The sequence below is a fragment of the Pseudorasbora parva genome, chromosome 13 (genome assembly GCF_024679245.1).
Source record: "Pseudorasbora parva isolate DD20220531a chromosome 13, ASM2467924v1, whole genome shotgun sequence".
Classification (NCBI taxonomy): Eukaryota; Metazoa; Chordata; class Actinopteri; order Cypriniformes; family Gobionidae; genus Pseudorasbora; species Pseudorasbora parva.
In genome coordinates, this window is record NC_090184.1 from 39010328 (window position 1) to 39032012 (window position 21685).

The 21685-nt window shown below is 37.9% G+C and overlaps 1 protein-coding gene and 1 long non-coding RNA gene across 2 annotated transcripts in view; one reads left to right on the top strand and one right to left on the bottom strand.

The window, feature by feature from the left end:
- The window catches only part of LOC137038289 (uncharacterized), a 26521-nt gene continuing 4836 nt past the window's right edge, over window positions 1–21685 (top strand). The window contains exons 1-2 of the long non-coding RNA XR_010897447.1: window positions 1–242; window positions 13726–13905. This is a non-coding gene — a long non-coding RNA (uncharacterized lncRNA). The remainder of the gene's footprint in view (window positions 243–13725; window positions 13906–21685) is intronic.
- The window catches only part of pnck (pregnancy up-regulated nonubiquitous CaM kinase), a 12547-nt gene continuing 9593 nt past the window's right edge, over window positions 18732–21685 (bottom strand). The window contains exons 11-12 of the mRNA XM_067412757.1: window positions 19689–19779; window positions 18732–19308 (exon numbers count right to left, since the gene is read on the bottom strand). Of these exons, the coding sequence (XP_067268858.1) occupies window positions 19265–19308; window positions 19689–19779 (135 nt within the window). The 3' untranslated portion in view covers window positions 18732–19264. The remainder of the gene's footprint in view (window positions 19309–19688; window positions 19780–21685) is intronic.

A 21685-nucleotide genomic window follows, 5' to 3' on the forward strand; every position in this document is an offset into this window, starting at 1 on the left:
TTAACAGTTAGTCTATGTAAACAAGCTTCATAAACAACTTCATGAATGGACATTCATAAACAACTTCTTGAATGAACTTCGTTCGTGACATTATTCAGAAGTTTTCCCTTCTCCAAATCACCAAACTCTGTCAACACAACTCGCTGCGCAGTCTGTGCTCCGTATCTTTATCTAAACGGCGCAAAGAACACGACGGCAGCAGGCCAACCCGGCATGTTCATCAAGGCGCCGAATAATATCAAGTAAGTTAATTTAAGTATTGTGAATTTGATGCGAGTAGATTAAAACAATGCGCGGTAACATACTGAATGCCTATCTGAGGGTGGTGGCCTATAACTATACTAACGAATAATTAAAATTGCATGTAAAATGGAGTGAAGATTTCTGCTCATGTAACGTTAGGCCGATAAATCGTCACATTATTGGTGCACATGTAAACATACTCATTATCAGTAGGCTACATGGGAAAAACCTTTTAATTGATAAAAGGACACCACGGTAACAGCCGACATTCAAACTGGTTTTTTGACATTCAAACTGAGGGAAAATGCTATATCTAAATCAAATGAAGGTAATCTCATGCTCACTCAGTCTCTCTCTGCTCTACATAAGTAAGCTTCAATTAACAATCCAAAAATGGTATTCTGTGTTGGCTTGGCATTGTTGTTTTAAATGAAGTGAATTCATGCCTGTATATCCTGTGTGGACTTCAAATTGTGTTTTTTGACCTTTTTAGACTTTTAGGAAGCATGAGCTGATCCTAGAATGAATCACCATCAATTTCATTATATGGAAAACAGAAGCTTGGACCTTCTGCCTTAACATCTTCCATTTCATTGAAGAAAGAATGTAATAGGGCTGGAATGATATGAGGGTGAATAATTGATGACAAGCCTGTCATTATCCATTGCATTTATTCCATATAATTATAAAAAAATAAAACCATGACTCATGGCACTACAATCCAGAAAACAATTGGCGGTTTTAAGATTTCGATTTGTGAGATTTTTTTATTTTTTATTTAGCTCTACAAAATAAATTACTCACATTACTCATTCCGTGTTAACTCAACCAAAGGTCCATGGCTCAAATGTTTGATTTTGTAAATATTTTTTCTGTAGAAAGGCAAACATAAAAAGTGATGAAAGACAAAATATTAAATGTCACATATTCATATTGTAAATATATGTAAATGTCACTAAGTAATCCACTATTTTGTAGAAGGGGGTCAAAATGACAATTATCAAAGATATCTTTAACACATCTTTAATTAAAGACTTTTAACTTTGGATTTTTTTGTTTTGTTTTTGGCACTCAGGGAGGTGTGTTGTATTGATAGAGGGAAACATGATTTGTAGTGTTTTTGTTCTTCTTTAAACACAATAAAACGTGACCTACATTTGGTTCTTGACCATTCAGAATGGGTCAAATTTACCAATTGGACATGGAATTGCATTGGGGTCTTAATATCTATGGCACTGAAGTATATAAGGCCTTAAAGGGCTAGTTCACCAAAAAATGAAATTTATGTCTTTAATGACTTACCCTAATGTCGTCCACACTCGTAAGACCTCCATTCATCTTCAGAACACAGTTTATATTTAGTCCGATATTTCTGTTCCTTCATTGAAAGTGAATGCACACGATACTGTCCATGTCCAGAAAGGTAATAAAAACATCATCAATGAAGTCCATAAAGATTAGAACGGAATCAGCGTTTTGATTCATGATTTCGATCGCGTGTCAAACTGCTGAAATCACGGAAATTGGCGATCCGAATCATGAATCAATACGCTGATTCATTAGCCTGACAAGCCAGACCCACATCAAGATGTTTGGTCTGGAAACTAACCATAGACAGGGCTCAATCCGAGGGGCGGATAAACGGTTGTCTTTAAAACTCCCTCTGCACGCGATAGGATAGCGCTACACCAACCAGAACAAAGAAGGTGAAACGGAGCTCGTTGATAGATTAAACTTTCACCGTATCCGGTCGGCAAAACTCCGAACACATCTTCCCTTTTTAAGAATGACTTCAGTGCCGCTCTTTGTTCTTTTCTCAGAGAAAAGCTTAACTCCAAGTCTTCCAGAGTCGCGGTCAAAGCTGATTCGAAAGACCGCCGCCGTTCGCCAGTTTCTGTTTTTATTAGAAGCACGCAAACGCAACTCGGCCGTCGTCATTATGGCCCCGCCCACCGACTCTACATGATGTGATTGGCCCGACAAAAGAAAAATAGTAGTATCAGGTGTATGCAAAGTGACCCACATTTGGTTTTTGACCACTGAAATTGACCAATTTACTCATGGTGCCGTATTGGGATTGAACTATCAATGGCCTTTAAAATGAAAACACCAAAACGAAAGCTTGATAATAACCAGAATCTAAAAGGGTATTTTTAATACTTCTTGAGTTACAATCATGCAAACTTGAGGCAAAAACACAAGTGCTCCCATCTTTCTAAAGGCATTTTTACACCCATTGTAAATTGGCTCCAAATCTCAGATGAAAATTGTCATTTTGACCCCCCTGCAAAATATTATTAGTTAATTCATAATAATAATAATAATAATAATAATAATAATATTAATTAATAGTATTAGTCAGTATATGCATCTGTGACATTTTATATTTTGGCTTTCATCACTATTAATGTTTTACAAAAAAAATTTACAAAATAAAAAAATTGAGCCTGGGGAACTTTACTAAATTATTTTGTAGTATGCATCTTAAAACCGTTGCTAAAAACTTTCTAAATTAGGACTACTACTACAACGATTTGTGTGTGCATTAAAAATTAATTATGTACTACCAACAGAAGTTTCATAATTGACATTTAATATGTCTGTGTGTCATTTATGTTGTAAAACGAGACAATTGTAATCATAACTGAACAGCTCTCTTCATATGTGGCCATTTAATGTCCCGTCATTTTACGGTTGACGCCAGGACAACCGTCATGATTATGTGCTGAATCAGAAAAATCCAGGCTGCTGTTTGATTCTAATTTTTCATCTTTTTCATCTATTGGCCAGCACCTTCTCTTGCCCTACCTGCCTTTGTGTATGCGAAATCTCCTTACATTTCTAGCAGCAGCTCATCCGTGTTTACATACGAGTCTCCGCCCTGTGAGGGACCCGGAGCTCATTGGATCAAGGTGTGTCTGCCGAGACCACTTCAGGGTGCCAGCCGTCACCGCCAAAGGTCGCAGGCCTAATTAACCTAGTAGCGGCATTCTGACACGTCTGAATCTGGATCGGAGCTCCAACAATATGTTTGGTGTCACCTTAAAGATTAGCTCCCGTCCGCCTCGAAGTTCAGAGTGTGCTAATCGCCCACACCCTTTGATGTCGCCCTCCTCTGAGTGTGCAAACTCTGGGTAATAATTGAAACCATCAAAGGCTCTCGCGCGTAATCCCTGACTATGGCAAATCCCCTACTCTGAGTCTCGCTCTCTGTCTCACCCTCTCTTCCCGACTCTCTCTCTCTCTCCTTAAACCACAGCAAGAAAAAAATAGGGGCGTCTTAAATTAATGTGCTTAGCTTTTCCATCAAGACATGACAGATCTTTGCAAATTATCCCTTTGAATAGGTCACGGTTTCACAGTTCTTCCCAGCTACAGTTTTTCACTCGCTTCCCTCTCCTTTTTTTTCTTTTCCATTCCTCTTTTCATATTTTCTGGGGTTTCATTTGTCACTTGAACATTGATTTGAGAGCGCAATCCATTTTTGTTCCTTTAAAAGCATTAATACTCTCTGGATTTGTCGGAGAGAGAGGAAGACGGCACTGTCTACTGAGCGTCTTTTGTGATTGGAAAATTTTGCATGATTAATAACCTAACGACTGAAATGTGCTTTGACAGGCACAATCCTCCTGTTTGATCTCAGCTGGCTTATACTAGGCTATGACGAAACACGTCAATCATTGTCAGTTTTTCATTATGTAACTCTAATGCTCATTCGTCCAGAGCGTATCGATTTGTAAAGTCTTTGGCGTGGATTAATTTCAAACAAGTCTTTGCTCTAAGAAGATCTTTAATGCAAAGAATCTTTAGTAGAGATGGGTCTTTTCTGTTAGTCCTCTGTAGAGAAAGAGAGAGAATTTTTTTTTTTCTGAACCAATACCTTATCAGGAAATGTTATTTAGGAGTTAGTTACCTCAAAAATTAAAATCACGCTGTTGTTTCAAACTGTGACTTAAAAGGAGATGTTAAGGAGAATGTTCATGCTGCTCTTTTTCGTGCAAAGAATGTGAATGAGGATGGATGTTTTGAATTACTTAAAGGTCCCGTTCTTCGCGTGTTTTCGAAGCTTTGATTATGTTTACAGTGTGCAATATAACATGAGTTCATGTTTCGTGTGTAAAAAAACAGTATTTTTCACACAGTTTACTTATCTGTATACCGCTGTTTCCTCTGTCCTAAAAACGGCCTGATGATTTCCTTGTTCTATGAAGTCCCTCCTTCAGAAACACGTAACGAGTTCTGTTTTGGCAAGCGCTTCCCGTGTTGTGATTGGACAGCAGCTTAGCGCACTTTGCCCGGAAAGGTCCCGCCTCTTACCATAACGGGGAGATGCAAGCGCTGAATGCGCGCTCTTCTCCACGTGGGAGAGCAACAAGACCACGCCCCCTATTTTGCGTGTTCTTGTGGGCGGAGGGTTAGTCAACAAACGGTTCTAGTGACGTCATTAAAGCAGGAAGTGCAGGGCTGTAGTCCAAACCGGCCGTTCGCTGTAGGCTTTGAAAGGGAACTTCTGTTAAATAAAATATCTTGCTTGGCATTGAACTTTGAGCTTTATAATTTTACAGGTATTATTTATGCTCTAACAGCAACATTACACACTAACTAACGTTTGAAAGATGGAATCGCGAAGAACGGGACCTTTAAAGGTTCACTGTGTAAATTTTAGCGGCTTCTGCGAATTGCAATCGCTCACCCTACCTTTCAAAGCGCAAAGAGAAGCTATGTGGCCGACACAAAGATGACGTTTTCTGTGAAAGCAGAGAGTAGCTCAGTAGAGAATTTTGTCCATTTAGGGCTAGAAATATGGTGGCACAAAATGTTTTTAAAATATGGCCCCAATCCCTTTAACCAAATCAAATGAGTAATGAGTAAAAATGAGTCAAAGAAATAAATAGCAGAACAGCATTCGCTGTTTATTACTGTATGACCTCAACCATTGCACCCTCTGGTTGTATTTCAAACATATGCTCAGCACTGACCTTTTGCACTAGGATTAAATATGGGTCATATTGTGAATAAAGCGAGACTCAGAACTAGACCAGCGGCTTTGTGCTGATGTTCCACGTCGCCCATGTGACTCATTTATATCCGCAGCCCTCTTACGTACATCATGTCACACTGGTGAGCTTTCCGAAATTGCATTTTCCTAATCCTTCATTTTGAAAGCCATTCCCCCAAAACCTCAAGCAATTAGGATAACATCGGGCAAATTCATCATAATTTTCAGTCTGAATATCTTACTGCGAAATGTGAAATAATGATGCTGATTATTCATGAAAAGCTCATTTCAAACTGCATCTCAGTGTGTTTCGTCAGTGTTCTGCATCACATCTGCTTTGAAGGTTGGCCTGATGGTCAAAATCAGAAATGCATCGTCTTTGCATGTCAAATATGTTAGAAGAAATGTGATTTTAGCAAGCCCTATCATGTTCAATTATTCCATTTGATGTGCTTATAAACTAATAGGTTCACCCTCAAGGAAACTCAAGAAATAGTTCACCCACAAATGGACTGCTTTAATTAACCAGCATGATTGTCTAACTATTTAATGGAACAGATTAAGTATCTTTCATCATTAACTCACTCTTAAGTTGTTCCAAACCATTATGAATGTCCTCCTTCTGCTGAACACAAAATATATTTTGAAGAATATATGTGACCAAACATTTAATGGGCCCCACCGACTTCCATAGAATACAACACTGCGGAAGTCAGTGGCCCATCATCTGTTTGGTTACCCCATATTCTTTAAAAATCTTCTTCCATGTTCAGCAAAAGAGAGAAATTCGGGGTGAGTAAATAAATGATTTTAGGGTGAACTATCTATCCCTTTAATATAAAGGCACAATGGTGAGTAAATGATGACAGATACTTAATTTGTTACATGAAATTGTGATACAATCGTGCTGGTTAATTAAAGCAGTCGATATATTTGTTCGTATCACTAAACTGCCATTTACTAATGTCAATCACATGCTTGGCTACATAAGTGCATTGATTGCGCATCGCAAAAGGGAAACATACAGGCACACTGTTTGATGGACACAAGGCTTTGAATGGACCTGATCAATAAATGGGTAGTGAAAGACCCAGTTCCTTTCTCCTGTCTCGCCTCACAATAGAGAATCACGGTAGTATGTCTCCCTCAATATGAAAACAGTCCGCACACACAAAACGTCCTTTATCATCCTAACTCGAAGACACAATGGCCCTGCTCTCCTCTCTCCACGCTGGCGACTCAATGTCAGCTCTCTTCACATCTCCCCCAAAAGCTGTTTCCAGCACCTCCCCGACATTTCCATAATCACTTCATCCGTGCGATGTGATCGGACTCGCATACAAAAAGGAAGACATTAGCCCCGATTTGAACTGCTAAAGCTCTGCCAGAGCGAAGGGGCTGTTTTGGGCAGATAAGAGGTTTTGGCAGGACAGCGAAGATGGAAAGCGGTGAAAACTCAACTCTGCTGCGCGCTAGCCCACTTATTATTATAGCTGCTGTAAGAAGGGCTGTTTTCCTTTTCTCAGACTTCGTTTTATTATTCATTCCTGCATTTATTTTGTGAACGGGGCGGCACGGTTTCATTTGATTGTGTTAATTCAAATCGTGCGGCTTGTGTTGAGGTGCGAGTGAAAATCAAAACTTGAGCTGTTTTCTGCCGTTGTGGTTAGATGTGCTTTTTACGGTCGGCTCTGTTGTTTTAAAGGAGTCAGGCAGTGTAGTTTCTCTATTTTAGTGTTAAATCTTTAGATCGCGAGTGTTAAACGCCGAACACATGCTGCTCGCCTTGAGCACTGCAGTAGCTACTCTGTCAGAATATCAGACGAACACGCTGAGCTCTTATTGTTTTTTGCTAATGTTTTCAGTTCGTTGTTGAGTCTTTAACTTCATGTTGTTTTTCTGGTTTTCTACATGCAAAAATGATTTCACATTGGCTTTGAATGCTTGGTCTAATGTGAGTTCCACATTTGGATGTTTACATATTTTTTTGCATTATTTTGGATAAATGGTTTTAAATGCAACCAAATTTACATAAAATACCAGGATATACCTGGATGTTCAAACTGATATGCAATGCAGCATTGTTTTAGCATAGACTGGAAAAAAATATGGATGTAGTGTTCGTGACGTCACCCATAAAATTCTGAAGTGCATATCTAAAGCTTAAAGTAAAGATGAGCTGGCCGTCGCCATCTTGGCAACGCATTATCGTGCATCACAACCGGAAAACAGAAAATCGGCAAAGAGGCAGAATGTGGGCGGGGCTTAGGTGACGCAATGACTAACAGACGGCTGATAAATGGCTATCTACCTGCCACTCAGTGGCCACGCCCTTAATTATGCAGAACTGTATAGCTTTATATAATGTAAACGAATGTTTGTCACCCCCCTCACAGTTGTCATGGAGGGCAAAATAGCCGTATAGACCAAAACCACAATTTGTACCAGGCTGTAAACATGTTTCTTTCTGCTGTAAAATTGGGCATTTTAACATGGGGCTCAATGAGATTCTGCTCCCTTCTGAATCCCTAGTGGCCAGTCGATGAATTGCAGTTTAAAGTTACTTCCGTATTGGCCTCAAGAGAATCTGCGGGAGGTTGCCGCTTGTGTTTTACTCATGCTTTTGTTTTTGGTGGTTACCTCAAACCCTATGGGCCTATGAGTAATGTCAACCACTTCAGCCATACGGAGACAGAGAACATCTCTGATTGGCTAAAAAAGGGTGCCACTCCCTCTACACTTAAGTGTTTACAGTGCATACTGTCAGAGAAAAATCCTAGCACCTGTTTTATTGATGTACACTGCATCAATAAAATAATTAATATATTTATTCAGTAAAGATGCATTTGAGTTAGGGTTGGCATTTTCTCTTCAGTGGGCTGTACTGTTATGTATAGGACTGACCGATATATTGAATATTAGCGATAATATTGCAATAATTTTGCAGACGATGTAAAATTTGAAAATATTTTGAATATCGAATATTTCAAATTCAAGCATACTTTCTCAAAGAACATTACCAGATAACGCAGGTAGTGCAGCGGTCTGCTTCCACCGTTCACAAAACACTGGAACCAGAAGAGTTGATACATCCCTCTCTCGTCTCAGTGTGTGCTCTTAAGCTCTCTGACGCGAGGTGACGATCTGATAGCATTTAGCTTAGCCCACTAAGCCCAGTTCATTCACTATGGTACCAAACAGAGATCAAGTTAGAAACGACCAAACACCTCCATGTTTTCCCATTTAAATACAGTTACACGAATAGTTGAACGATCAAGTATGGTGACATAAAATAAAACGTGGCGCATTTCTAAGTGGATTAAAAAGGAGAACTATAATGAATGGCGGAATAGCACTTCTGAGTAGCCTGACAAGCCAGACCCACATCAAGATGTTTGGTCTGGGAACTCACCATTGACAGGGCTCAATTCGAGGGGCGGATAAACGGTTGTCTTTCAAACTCCCTCTGCACGCGATAGGATAGCGCTACAACCAACCAGAGCAACGAAGGTAAACACCGTAAAATTCCCGGCTAAAACATCCTCCCTCACATCTCCCCTCCCCTACATTGACAGAAATGTTTCAGGAGGATGTTTCAGCCGGGACTTTTTACTGCGCCGAGTCGAAGTACTCTCAGAAGTGCTATTCCGCCATTCATTATAGTTCTCCTTTTTAATCCGCTTAGAAAAGCACCACGTTTTATTTGATGTCACCATACTTGATCGTTCAACTATTCGTGTAACTGTATTTAAATGAGAAAACGTGGAGGTGTTTGGTCACTTCTGACTTGATCTCTGTTTGGTACCATAGTGAATGAAATGCTATCAGATCATCACCGCGCGTCAGAGAGATTAAGAGCACACACTGAGACGAGAGAGGTATGTATCAACTCGTTTGAGTTAAGGAAATGACATAGTTTAACATGAAAAAGCGCTGAAGTATCCCTTAAACCGGGACCTGATATTCTGTGTGATTAATGTTAATCAAACAACAATAGAAAACCACCCCATGCTTGGCTAAATAACTTTAATATATTTATTAAGAATCAGTGTATAGTTTGTTAATTCTTAGAGTGAAGACTATAAATATAGTCTTAGATTTTTATACATATATCTTTCTTTCTGGTCCGTGCATATATTTCTTGACTGCTATATAGACTTAAAGGTCCACTGAAATCAAAATTTAAGTTTTTTAGCTTTTAGTATGACTGTATTAGCCTTAAAGTAATGAATAAGCTGGTATGTTCCAACACTATGACAAAATTTGCATTTAGGAGATATAAGCATTCAAAATGTACAGTCTCCCACTTCCGCTAAAACGAATCTCAGATTTTGGTGACATCATCGCAGACTTTCTCGTCAAATCTTCTGTCCAATCAAAATGCTCTCTAGAATCTAAAGCCCGCCCCCTACTCTGCTGAAGCTGCGGCTGAAATCGGTTAGTTGTTTACACACATTTACTAAAGCACTTCAATGGGCCTTTAAGGTAGCTGAAAAATAAAGCACTGTTTTTGTCATATTGTTTATAATTTGCACGTTTTGCTGATTTTTAAAAACAGATAAAATTAAATATCTATATTGTAATTATGAAAGGAAATAAAACATTTTTTTTAAATTACTCCTATCATGAAATAAGATTTTGGTCATTCCAACCTGTTCACATAATGTCAATATTTTGTATTTAATTTAATCTAAGTAGTTTTTGTTGTTTTAATGGGGCCAAAAGAAAATCATGTTTTTTTATTATTTAAAAGCAATTGCAAACATATTAAGATATATATCGAGTGCCATACATTTTGACAATATCGAGATATACATTTTTTTTTACATATCGCCCAGCCCTAGTTATGTAATGTGTTTTTTTTATTGTTTTGCGGATAAAATTTCAATAGACAAAAAAAACCCAGTCAGTATGAGCTGTGAAAAATGTGGGTGTACTCATAATGGGTGACCTGAACCGTGCCCGAGCATGTTTGACCAACAAAGTCTGGTTCGTTTGACTAGTGTGATCGTTTTGCACTGCACCAGAGCGCGGTTAGTTTAACCGTCCCTGGCCCTCTTGGAAGAGGTGTGCCAGACAGAGCACGGTTCAGTTGGGCTTGAACTCAGAACAGCTGCTACTTTTTCAGAATTATGACAGCAAACATCCTCTGTTACTACATTGGACAGTACACTTTTCAATTTATTTAAAGGGGACATATTATGCCCCTTTTCACAAGATGTGATGGTGCCCTAGAATGTGTCTGTGAAGTTTCAGCTCAATATACCAACTAGATCATTTATAAGAGCTTTGGCTACAACGTCAACAACAACAACCAATCTCACTCAGATAAAATGTCAGAAATAACCAGTTGTGGAGTGCAGCCTTACATGTTTGAACCGAAGTCGGACAGATGAGAGTCTCAAGAAGAGGTGTTAGACTGCACCTGGGCATTTCTGGATGGTTAGTGGATACATTTATATAACGTTAGTTATATCTACTAGCATGTGCCATCATGTTAATCTTTAAATTATTGTGTAGGTGCTTGTGTGGGAACATAAAAAAAAAGTTCTATCACCCAATTATACAATGCATAAATGTGAGTTTATGAATTACACCGACGGTGAGCCTTTTCGAGATGAAACTAACAGCACAGCTCTGGTCTCTGTGAATACAGAAAGAGACTATGGTAACTTTAGCCATATGTACTAGCCGTAATGTTACAGCTTTTTACCCATCCTTCGGAAACAACTTTTTCGCAAGTCCAGCGTTGTACTGACCATTATTGGTGAAGCTGTCATGCGAAAAAGGACAGAACATTTGTAATGTTTTTGAGGAAGACATTATAATACTCTAGTTAGTTTATACAGCGAGTGAACAGAAGTGGCGGATTCTGTGCTTCTCACTCAGGGCTGTGTCTATGCTTAAAGGCCGGATCATCAACTGTCATGTTTTGAGAGGTTGATAATGATCGATGGGTATTATAAAAAAAAGTATTGGGTAGATTTTTACCATTATTGGCTGGTTGTTTACACACTGTGGACACGATGTGTGTTCAATATACTCACTGCTGTGTGTGCACTTGGATGGGTGAAATGCAGGGCACAAATTTCGAATATGGGACACCGTACTTGGCTACACGGCATGTGACTTTACTGAAAAAAATATTTTGGATTTTCTTTGAAGCAATTTTCAATCAGAAATTGCTTGTGAATTTCATAAATAATTGCAAAGAAATGGCAAGTAAAACTGAATTAAACATGACATTTTGAAGAAATAATGAAATTATATTTTCTTGTAAAATGTACTCCAATAATGTTTATTTACATCTTCGTAAAATCAGTGTGTTCAGTTTAACATTTGCGTTTTCGTCATCAGTATTCATTTAATTTTTCATTCGCCTCACTGCATATGAACCACCTTTTCAAGCAGACTCGGTTTGGAACTCTGATGTTCAATGAACTAAAGATTTAGTAACTTTCTGCTGTTTTATTCTAGACAGAAAGAGTTCCTGTGTCATTTGTGATCCTGGTGAAAGCATTCATGAGGCTTTCATCCTCTGTAGTGATAAAGGACAATCTCTGAAAAGATTTTGCAATTTGGTGATGCATTAGATGATTCTGTATTTTGTCAGGACACGGGTACATTCGGTCAAGTCAACATGTGTTTTCACACTCTCCCCAACTCTAGAATAAGTGAAGTGAGGATTGTCATCAACAAAAGTGAGCGAAAGTGGCCACTCCAGACAGATTACCTGAGCACCATCTCGGAGACCCTCTGATCTGCGATTTCAGCAACAGCAAGACCAAGAGCTATTTCTCCTATTTCTATTTCTTTTCAAGCATTAATGGATTTTTCCATTGGCTCTGTCATGTTAGAAACATCTGGCTCTATTGCTGGGCACTGAAGCATTATAGTAGCTACGGCAGGCTGTCAGAGTCGACTAGCGGTGCGCCGTGGCCTGCTGGAACCAGTCATGGAGATGGACAGTGGCAGGTGTTCTCAAACACAGCTCAGCGTAACTGCGCTTTCCATTGTCATCGCACGACCAGAAACTGGATATTCATGCAACTAAGACCCCCCCAACTTTTCTTTTTGCTCTTTTTTGTGTGTTTTTTAGGAAAATCACCATCTTAATTAAAATGAGTTATGCCAGATGGGTAGCAGATTGTGGTATGGAAATAAGCCAAGTAGGCGGTAAACACAGCTCTGTTAACAAGATGGAATATTCTCCAACATGCACTCATGTTCTTGTACCTGAAGGGTGTGATGGTCGTGTTTTAAGACCTCAGCTTTGGGTTAAGTGTCTGGGACAGTGTGGTTTGGTTCTAGAGCGACCATGGAAGTTCATTTTGAATTTTAATTTAAAACATTTATTTTGTTTATATGAACATCTCTTTGTATTAAAAGAGGAGGAGGCTATTCTGGTTGTGACATATAAAAAAACGTTGTGATCTTTACCTGTTTTAATTAAACTGATAAATTGACAGGGCGCATTATCCTGCTGAAAGAGGCCACAGCCACCAGGGAGTACCGTTTCCATTAAAGGGTGTACATGGTTTGCAACAATGCTTAGAAGGTGGTACGTGTCAAAGTAACATCCACATGGATGGCAGGACCCAAGGTTTCCCAGCAGAACATTGCCCAAAGCTTCACACTGCCTAAAGCTTCACACTGCCTTCTTCCCATAGTGCATCCTGGTGCCAGTGTTCCCCAGGTAAGTGGCGCGCACCCATCCGTCCATGCACATGATGTAAAAGGAAACGGGATTCATTATCACAAGCCACCTTCTCCCATTGCTCACTTGCCCAATGTAGGTGCTTTTGGTGGTAGAAAGGGGTCATGGGAACTCTGACTGGTTTGCAGCTATGCAGCCGCATACATTACAAACTGCGATGCACTGTGTATTCTGGGACCTTTCTATCAAAACCAGCATTAACTTCTTACACAGTAACAGTAACTTGTCTGTTTGATTGGACCACATGCACTGCCCCTGACCTTGTCGTCGGTTCACCACTGTTCCTTCCTTGGACCGCTTTTGATAGATACTGACCACTGCAGACCAGGAACACCCCACAAGAGCTGCAGTTTTGGAAATGCTCTGACCCAGTCGTCTAGCCATCACAATTTGGTTAAACCTTGTTAAACTCACTCAAATCCTTACTCTTGCCCATTTTTCCTGCTTCTAACACATCAACTTTGAGGACAAAATGTTCACTAACTGCCTAATATATCCCACACATTAACAGGTGCCGTGATGAAGAGATAATCAGTGTTATTCAACCATATAACTAAATAAAACGGGTTGAAATACTGCAAGAGAAAGTTTGACATATGATGCACAGGAACTTAATTTCTAAAATAAATAACTAAATAAAATAAATGCATTCAAAATTACATTTTCCATTCCCCTTTCCAGAGTTGAACAATGCTGGCTTTGATTTTCTGGCTCTAGACTTTCCTAAGAATGAGACTGTAATTCGTTGTTTGTCTTTTTCTTGTAGATTTGGGAAAACACCCCAGGGTGTGTGATTCACAGGCAGACGTAGGCACAGACCACATACACACGTGCTGGGAAGGCAGGCAGCGCTGGTATGACCTTTCAACCGCAGTTAAGTGGACTAGACAGTTCAGGTGTCTGGAGCTGTTAGCGGTAATCCAGGTCAAGCTGTGCATTACTCGAGGTGGGTCTTTCCACATCTGATTAAAAACCTCTCCATTAGATATTTATTCACTGCATTAGCTGTGGCTGTTCTGGTGGTATACATGCACTTTCAAATCACTCTTCTGTGGACGCTGCTTTCTGATTGGCCAGCAGAACATTTCCGCTGACCAATCAGAGTGCTTACTTGCATTCTTTGCCTTGGAACATCCTGACAACACGTCTTAACTGGCAGACCATTCTGAGATTGTTTAATATGTAATTGCCTGCGGTGCTTTAAATTGCTTTCTCATGGTTCCTTAGAAACAGCAATACTTCAGGATATTTAATGCTCTAACAATAGCTGTTTTATTAAAGCTGCTATCTTACGATAGCAGCAGAATGTTGTTGTTGTTGTAGCGCTTTAATTTCATAAAACCATTTGCACTGTGCAAAAAAAAAGTGTGATGAAACATATTTGTGCACTCCCCCTGGACTCAGACTACAGCTGCTAAAAGTCTCCAGGTCACTAGGACATTTTTTCCCCTCAGTTTTTATGTACAGTGAAAAGCTTTCAGGAGTCTGTCTCATTAGTTTAGGATAAGGATGGATAACTCTCAGTGCAAATGGCCTTCTGTTTCCTCCCCTGCAACGCTTTGGTGTGCCGAGGTTGACCATTTTATATTCTTAGAGTGTGGTCTGGTTGTTTTGGTGTCTGTTTGAGCCGTGTAGTGAATCATGCTGAGTGAATGATCCTATTTAACATCAATAAAACATAAATCTCTAATCACTCTCCATTCATCTGATAATTAGGGCAGGCTTAAGCTTCTTTGCCAAATGTCATTATCATTACATAGGCACAGGCCAATCATTTTGTGACCGCCATTACTGTATACATATCTGTTGTGCTTCACATTTTGAGAGAAGGTGTAGAAATTAATTTAGATTTAAACAAGACATTTTATTAAGTTATTTTTATGGAAAAAGAAATGGTCCTTGCTATTAAATCAAAGGGCAACAAAAGGTGATCATGAAATCAAGTGCCTAGTTTAAATAATTAGGTTACTAATTAAAATACACATGAAATGGTAATCATTAAAAAGGTGCAATTACTGATGTTTGGAAATGGTTTACATCACTGCTAAAAAGAGACCTAAAGTGCCCCCTACTGGATTAAAGTCTTACTGCTTGTTCAAATATTACTAGATATATAGAGACAGGCAGGTGTACATTTAATTTCATATTTAATTTCACATTTCGTGTGTGTGTGTGTGTGTGCCCTTGTTTATATTACATTGTGGGGACCAAATGTCCCCATAAGGATAGTAAAACCTGAGATCACCTACACTGAGATCACCATTCAGCGGTCCCCACTTTTCAAAAGGCTTATAAATCATACAGGATGAGTTCTTTTAAGAAAGTAAAAATGCAGAATGTTTCCTGTGATGGGTAGGTTTAGGGGCAGGCGCAGTGTAGGGGGATAAAAAAAAATACGGTTTGTACAGTATAAAAACCATTACGTCTATGGAGAGTCCCCACAAAGATAGTGAACCAGACGCTATTTGTGTGTGTGTGTGTGTATATATATATATATATATATATATATATATATATATATATATATATATATATATATATATATATATATGTTAATTTTATTCCATTTAAATTACATTTTAAATACGAACAGATGGTATTAGTGAATAACTTAAGATAGCATATGGAATAAAGTGACTTGGCTCAAACTACTTAATTTTTTTACATAGTCGTATCGTATTTGTTGTTTTCTTTTATCCAAAATCATAATCACCCCAGTTTATATTTAGATCATGAGCTCATGTGGCTTGCCCCATCATGTTTTTTTTTGTAAACAGAATTGATTGAATTATAAGCTTGGGACAGGTTTCATTCATTTGACGCTGGTCCGTGCATGTAGAGCTCTTTCCATGAATTAGAGGGGGCAGCGTATCTGTCTGATCAGCCTATCATTACAGTCAGTGGTGGAGATACACTCTTGTTGTTCTTAATTTATGGGCTGTGTGCTTTTGTAAGATTGCTTACGAAGGGAATGGCAATTGATGGCGTGCGTTCAAAATTTAAATCTTTTCTTTTGGCTCCATATTTTTCACTGTATATCATCCCTGTGACAGATTCACAACACGACACTCAGATCGGTTCGTTTATTCCATGGTGTAATGAGAGCAGAGATACAAGACAACAATTAATTTGACTTCATTTATCCATTGTAAAATCCTAATCTATGCCATATTTGTTCTTGTAATGCACTGATACAGTTTCAAGTGACAGTACTTACAGCTGACAGACAGTACTACATGACTAAATATTGGGTTCTGTCAAATAGCAGCATGCTGTTATGCGTCAAATACAAGTAGACGGGGAGCAGAACACTTATGAAAACACGGGTTGTGAAGGAGCTGTTCTCCACTGAGGGTATTTTTACAGTAGCAGCCCACTGGAGTGTAGCGGCAGTAGCTCTGACAGAAGGCTCTCTGACAGCGGCGCATTTAAAGCACAGGTGTGTTTTAGAGTCTTTGTCAATCCTGACAAACGCGGTGACCACTGCGGTCAGACCCAGAAATCTAAATTGTCATGTTTATGTTGTTCCAAACCTGTGATTTTTCTCTTATGAAAGGTTTAGAAAAAGTGCTCTTTTCTCTTGTGAAACAAGTAAACAATAGCAATTGTCAATCAGTGTTATTTTAGTATCATTGACATACAATTATAGTTGTTAATATTTTGAATGAGAGATTTTTCCAATAAAGTTTTAGCCTATAGTAATTTTGCAATTGTTTCTTTTTAAAAAGTGTAGTTTTTTTATTATTATTTTTGTTTTTAGTACTAAACAAAGTGTTGTCTGAAATAAAACAAGTTTATTTAAATATTTTATTTTATTTAAGTTGAGATTTATTTTATTTTAAATAATTTTTAGTGTATAGCATGCAGAGATGGGCATAAATACATGGAAATGTATCTAAAATATAAATGCAAAATACTGTGTGGAAAAATGTATTTAAATACAAATGCAGTATTTTGAAAATACACCAAATACATGTGAAATTGGCAATTGAGTGCTGGTATCCGGTATCTGGGCCTATTCCGAATGCCAAAAAACATTTAGATGTGTGCAACTGCTTAGAAACTTTCGTTTTCATTTTATATTCCCTTTCCCTGCCCTGTAATAAAATAAAAACTACACAAAAACTCATTTTTAACTTTTATTATATTTTATCACCACCATTACTATGAACTGAGTAACAAGACCTCAATAACACAAAGTCAATTATATATATATTATATATATGTCGTTTCACAGAATTATACGTGAATGAATGTTGGGGGGTCGGGGGGAGGGGCTGGTCAGTCCTAGTAGATGCTGGCTTCTGATAAAGAGGTTGACGGGCTCAAAGTATTTTGAGTATTTTGAAAATACAAAAATACTCATCTTAAATGTATTTAAATACAAATTACATTAGATTTTTAACCAAAGGCTTTAAAATACAAAATAGTATTTTGTATTTCAAATATGTATTTTTAAATACATGCATCTTTGAAATAATTAAAATCATAATTTGCGTGATATTTGTTGATTTGTCATGCTGTTTTTTTTTATATCCCCAATTTTTGACAGTTCCAGTGCATGCAGAAAATCAGCCATTATTACAAAAATATCTGGCCCGATCTAAACTGTAGTATTTTTTTTTTTTAACAGAGACTAGTAAAAGTATTTGGACAGCAATTTTTACACCGCACTAGAATACAATCGTCAGTCCCAGAATAGGGAGTTTAAAGCTACACTGTGTGATATTTTCCCCCATCTAGCGGTGAAAAGGTATATGACCAGCCAGTGAATAATAGTTTCTGTTCCTCTCAATTCCGATTTCGTTTTAACTCCTACGGTGGCTGATTTAGTCCAAGTAACATGGCAATCCCCCTCTTCACATTCAACACGGTGCCATCGAGTCTTAAAACACGAAAGGAGAAGCTTAAATTTACGGGTATGTCCCTTTTTGGCTAATGTACTTTCAAGATGGAGGGGCAACATGGCGACCGGCATTCGAATCCCTCACCCGTATGTATTTTCAATGGCATATTATAAACGTATGAGAATACTTTATTACTTGAAAGAAGTAAATTATACATTAATGAGCACATATATTTTTGAAAGAACTAAGTGTTTTTAGCTAAGAATAAACAAAAAAAGTTAAACAGTGTAGCTTTAAAGGTGCTGTATGTAAGAATGACATCTAGTGGTTGAAATGGGTACTGCAGTCCAAATTCAAAATATAGTTTGCCCTGCCCCCCCCCTCCTTAGACTCATTGCTCACGCGAGTTGGCAGTTTGGGGACAGGAGACCGCAACAAGCGAGTGACAATGGAAGGCGAGGAGACTTGCACACTGTAAGTTGATGAGTTCATGTAGTAAGTGTTGTCAAAAGTACCGATCGAGATACCAAATCAGTACTGAAATGTTAAAAATGTGACGCTTTGAGCGCTGTTGAGCTGTAATCGTAAACTCCTCTGACTGGCCATTGTGCTAACGCGCTCATCGGTTTGATAGAACACAGAAGTTTTTGAAAGTGGGAGCGAGTCCTCATGTTGTTCCAAACCTGTATGAGTTTCTTTGTTCTGCTTAACACAAAAGAAGATATTTGGAAGAATGTTTGTAGCCAAGCAGACTGCAGAGAGAGCAACCATTCACTACCATGGTAGGGGGGAAAATACTATGGTGAGTGAATGGTTGCTCTCTCTGCTTTGTTACCAATATTCTTCCAAATATCTTCTTTTGTGTTCAGCAGAACAAAGAAACTCATACAGGTTTGGAACAACATGAGGGTGAGTAAATGACAGAATTTTCATTTTTTGGGTGAACTATCCCTTTAACAAATACAACTTTTGCTTTTTATTAGTAAATGCTGAAATTAACATTCACTGAGATTAATAAATGCAGTAGAAAAATTCTTAAATTATAGGTCATGTATTTAATCAATGTTGACAAATGAAACCTTATTAGAAAGTGTTACCAAAAAAATTAATGAATTGTGCATGGATGAATTGTTCACAATTTTAAGATGCTTTAATGAATTTCCGCTTCAACTCTCAAACATTAATTCTCATTTGCATATAACTAAATATCAAATTGAGACAAGTTTATTGTCAATGATGCTAAACACTTGGTTCTCGCATTCCAAATTTGAATGAGGTTTTTTTTTTTCTGTTTTGAATGGTTCACTTCTTTCATTGTTCACACGGCCCGTTGACATAACCTCTCCTTTTGTGTTCTAGGAAAGAGACCAAATCATGAGAGTTTGGAACAACATTAGGATGAGTAAATGACACAGGTTTCATATTTAGTGAATATCTTTTTTTGTGTGTTTTGTTTTTTTAACAGAGCCTTGGTTTACTGCCAGTGGGTGGTTGAATGGTCCCTACAGAAAAAGTGAAATGAAATAATTCAATGACTCTCAGAAAAAAATAAATTATAGAAAAACATCAGATTGAACTGAAACACATTTTAGAATCAAATTCAAATAGATTTTAGCAGAAAGTATGAGACATAAGAAATTTAACATTTCAATCCATTTAAATTAATATCAAAATTGTGTACAATTGTAGCAAATTCTTTTATCAAAATGGAACGTAAACCGTTGACTCATACACTGTTTTAGCTATTAAATGGAGTTCATATGTAGTCAGAAATGTTGGTAACTGTTATGTTCTTGTGACCGTTGTATAAAAGCAATATCATATTGTACTGTTGTCCTGAATATCATGTGCAGGTTATCACAGACATGTTACGTCTCCTCACCTATACTTGTGGAGTGATTCCCTTCATCATCTTCCCCGGAGTGGGTTTTCTTTGTTAAATGACGCACAATGATAGTGGCATTAAAGGCTCTCTGGAACACAAGACACCAGTGATATTGCTACAGAATCTAGTGATACAAAATATCTTTAACTGGCAAACGGTGAACCTACACTAGACATAAGAGCAGAATAGTCTGTTTAATGTTTGCAGGCATTTATTGCACTAAAACTAAAAGCCTGATAGTTACAGCAATTACAGCATTTGCCCTTTTAAAGGTACAAGCCATGATTGCATAACAGGGCAGACTATCAGAAGTAGAGCAACAACGGCTGGCGTCAAATAATAACAAAGCCTCCATATGCTGCTAAAGTAACTCTAGCCATACATTTACAAATGCGAAGTGTTGTTTCAGCCCCAGAGGTCAATAACACAGGTCATGTAGAGCTGTTTTACTCATCATACATGCAGGATTGGGAGTCTAATACTTAAAAGGGTCATATAATGCCATTTTTGTACAAGTTAATATGATTATTTAGTGTCTAAATTAAAACTTTGTAATATACTTTAATAAAAAATTCTATTTAGTATTCTAAGGGCGTTTTCACACCTGAAAGTCCGCACCAAGGTCCGAACCAAAGTTTGTGTTTTGATACATTGCATGCATTTGGTTAGTTTTGGTTTGCCTTCACATTGCAATTATGCAAGCGCACTAAATAACTTTACATGACGCACTGGCGTCCTGTCGTCAATATCTATGTGGGCTGCATCTTAACATTGATTGGTTTGTTAGCGGACGTGCGTCTGACGTCAGTGTGTTGTCAATTCAGCGGCTAACTTTGACAAGAATGAATGAACAGACGGATATCGTTGCCAAAACTGTTACTATTATTGCATTATTATCTGCAGCACCAAGTATACTCGAGGCAAATCCACCAAATGAACGTCCTCGTTGTGCATTATCGGCGCCGACAGGAAAGGAGCAGAAGACTAGGCTACTTTTTTAGTCAAACAATGTATTTTGTTTTATAGTTATGTTTAAATATTATAATGTTGTTTTTAAATTTCATCTAGGCAATATTGATTATGAAACGCGCACAGATGTGCAATATATGTCAAAGACATCGGATCAGAAATTATTTTGACCACTTCATTAAGTTTTGTTTTGTAGAAAGCTTTGTATAAATTGTATCTTCATTTTAATAAATGTTTCATCATTTGCCTGAATTTAATAAATAAGCTTTAATAAATAATATAGCAGACAAACTGTGACGGAGCGATCATTTGCGTTGCACATGAACTGGAGCGATCTCATAAATAAACCGAAACTCAGCATATAGGACATGAGACATGACATGAGATATATATATATATATATATATATATATATATATATATATATATATATATATATATATATATATATATATATATATATATATATATATATATATATATATATATATATATATATATAAAATAAGCTCGAAAATAGTCAAGCAAAGCACACTGTTCACGCGAGCTGACTGAGCGGTTCTGTTTAAAATGCTGCGCTCCATCACTGCATGTGCTGTGAGTTTAATCTGAGTTTTTTCACTAATCCTACACCAGAACTTCCTGTAAATGGTCTGAAAGTCCGAACTATACAGAAAATGCTTTCACACTAGAAACGAACAGAACCTTTGTTCAGTTTGGTCCGGACCGAGACTACCTCTTTTCGTCGGACCAAATTTCGTCTGTTTGGTCCAGACCGTGGTCTGAGGGAGGTTTCACACCTGTAATTTTGGTTCGTACCAAACTGAAAAGTCTGAAAATCCGGTCCAAACAAGGTAGGTGTGAAAGCACCCTAAGAAATCACTCATTTAACCTGGTGATAAACAGCTCTGTTTTCAGCAAGCCGTTTCTGTGCATATCCCTTTTATGCTAATGAGCTTTGCTCACCCCGCCCCTCTGTTTTGTGGGGGCTTTGAGTGTGAAGCGTTGCTTTGACAACAGGGGAA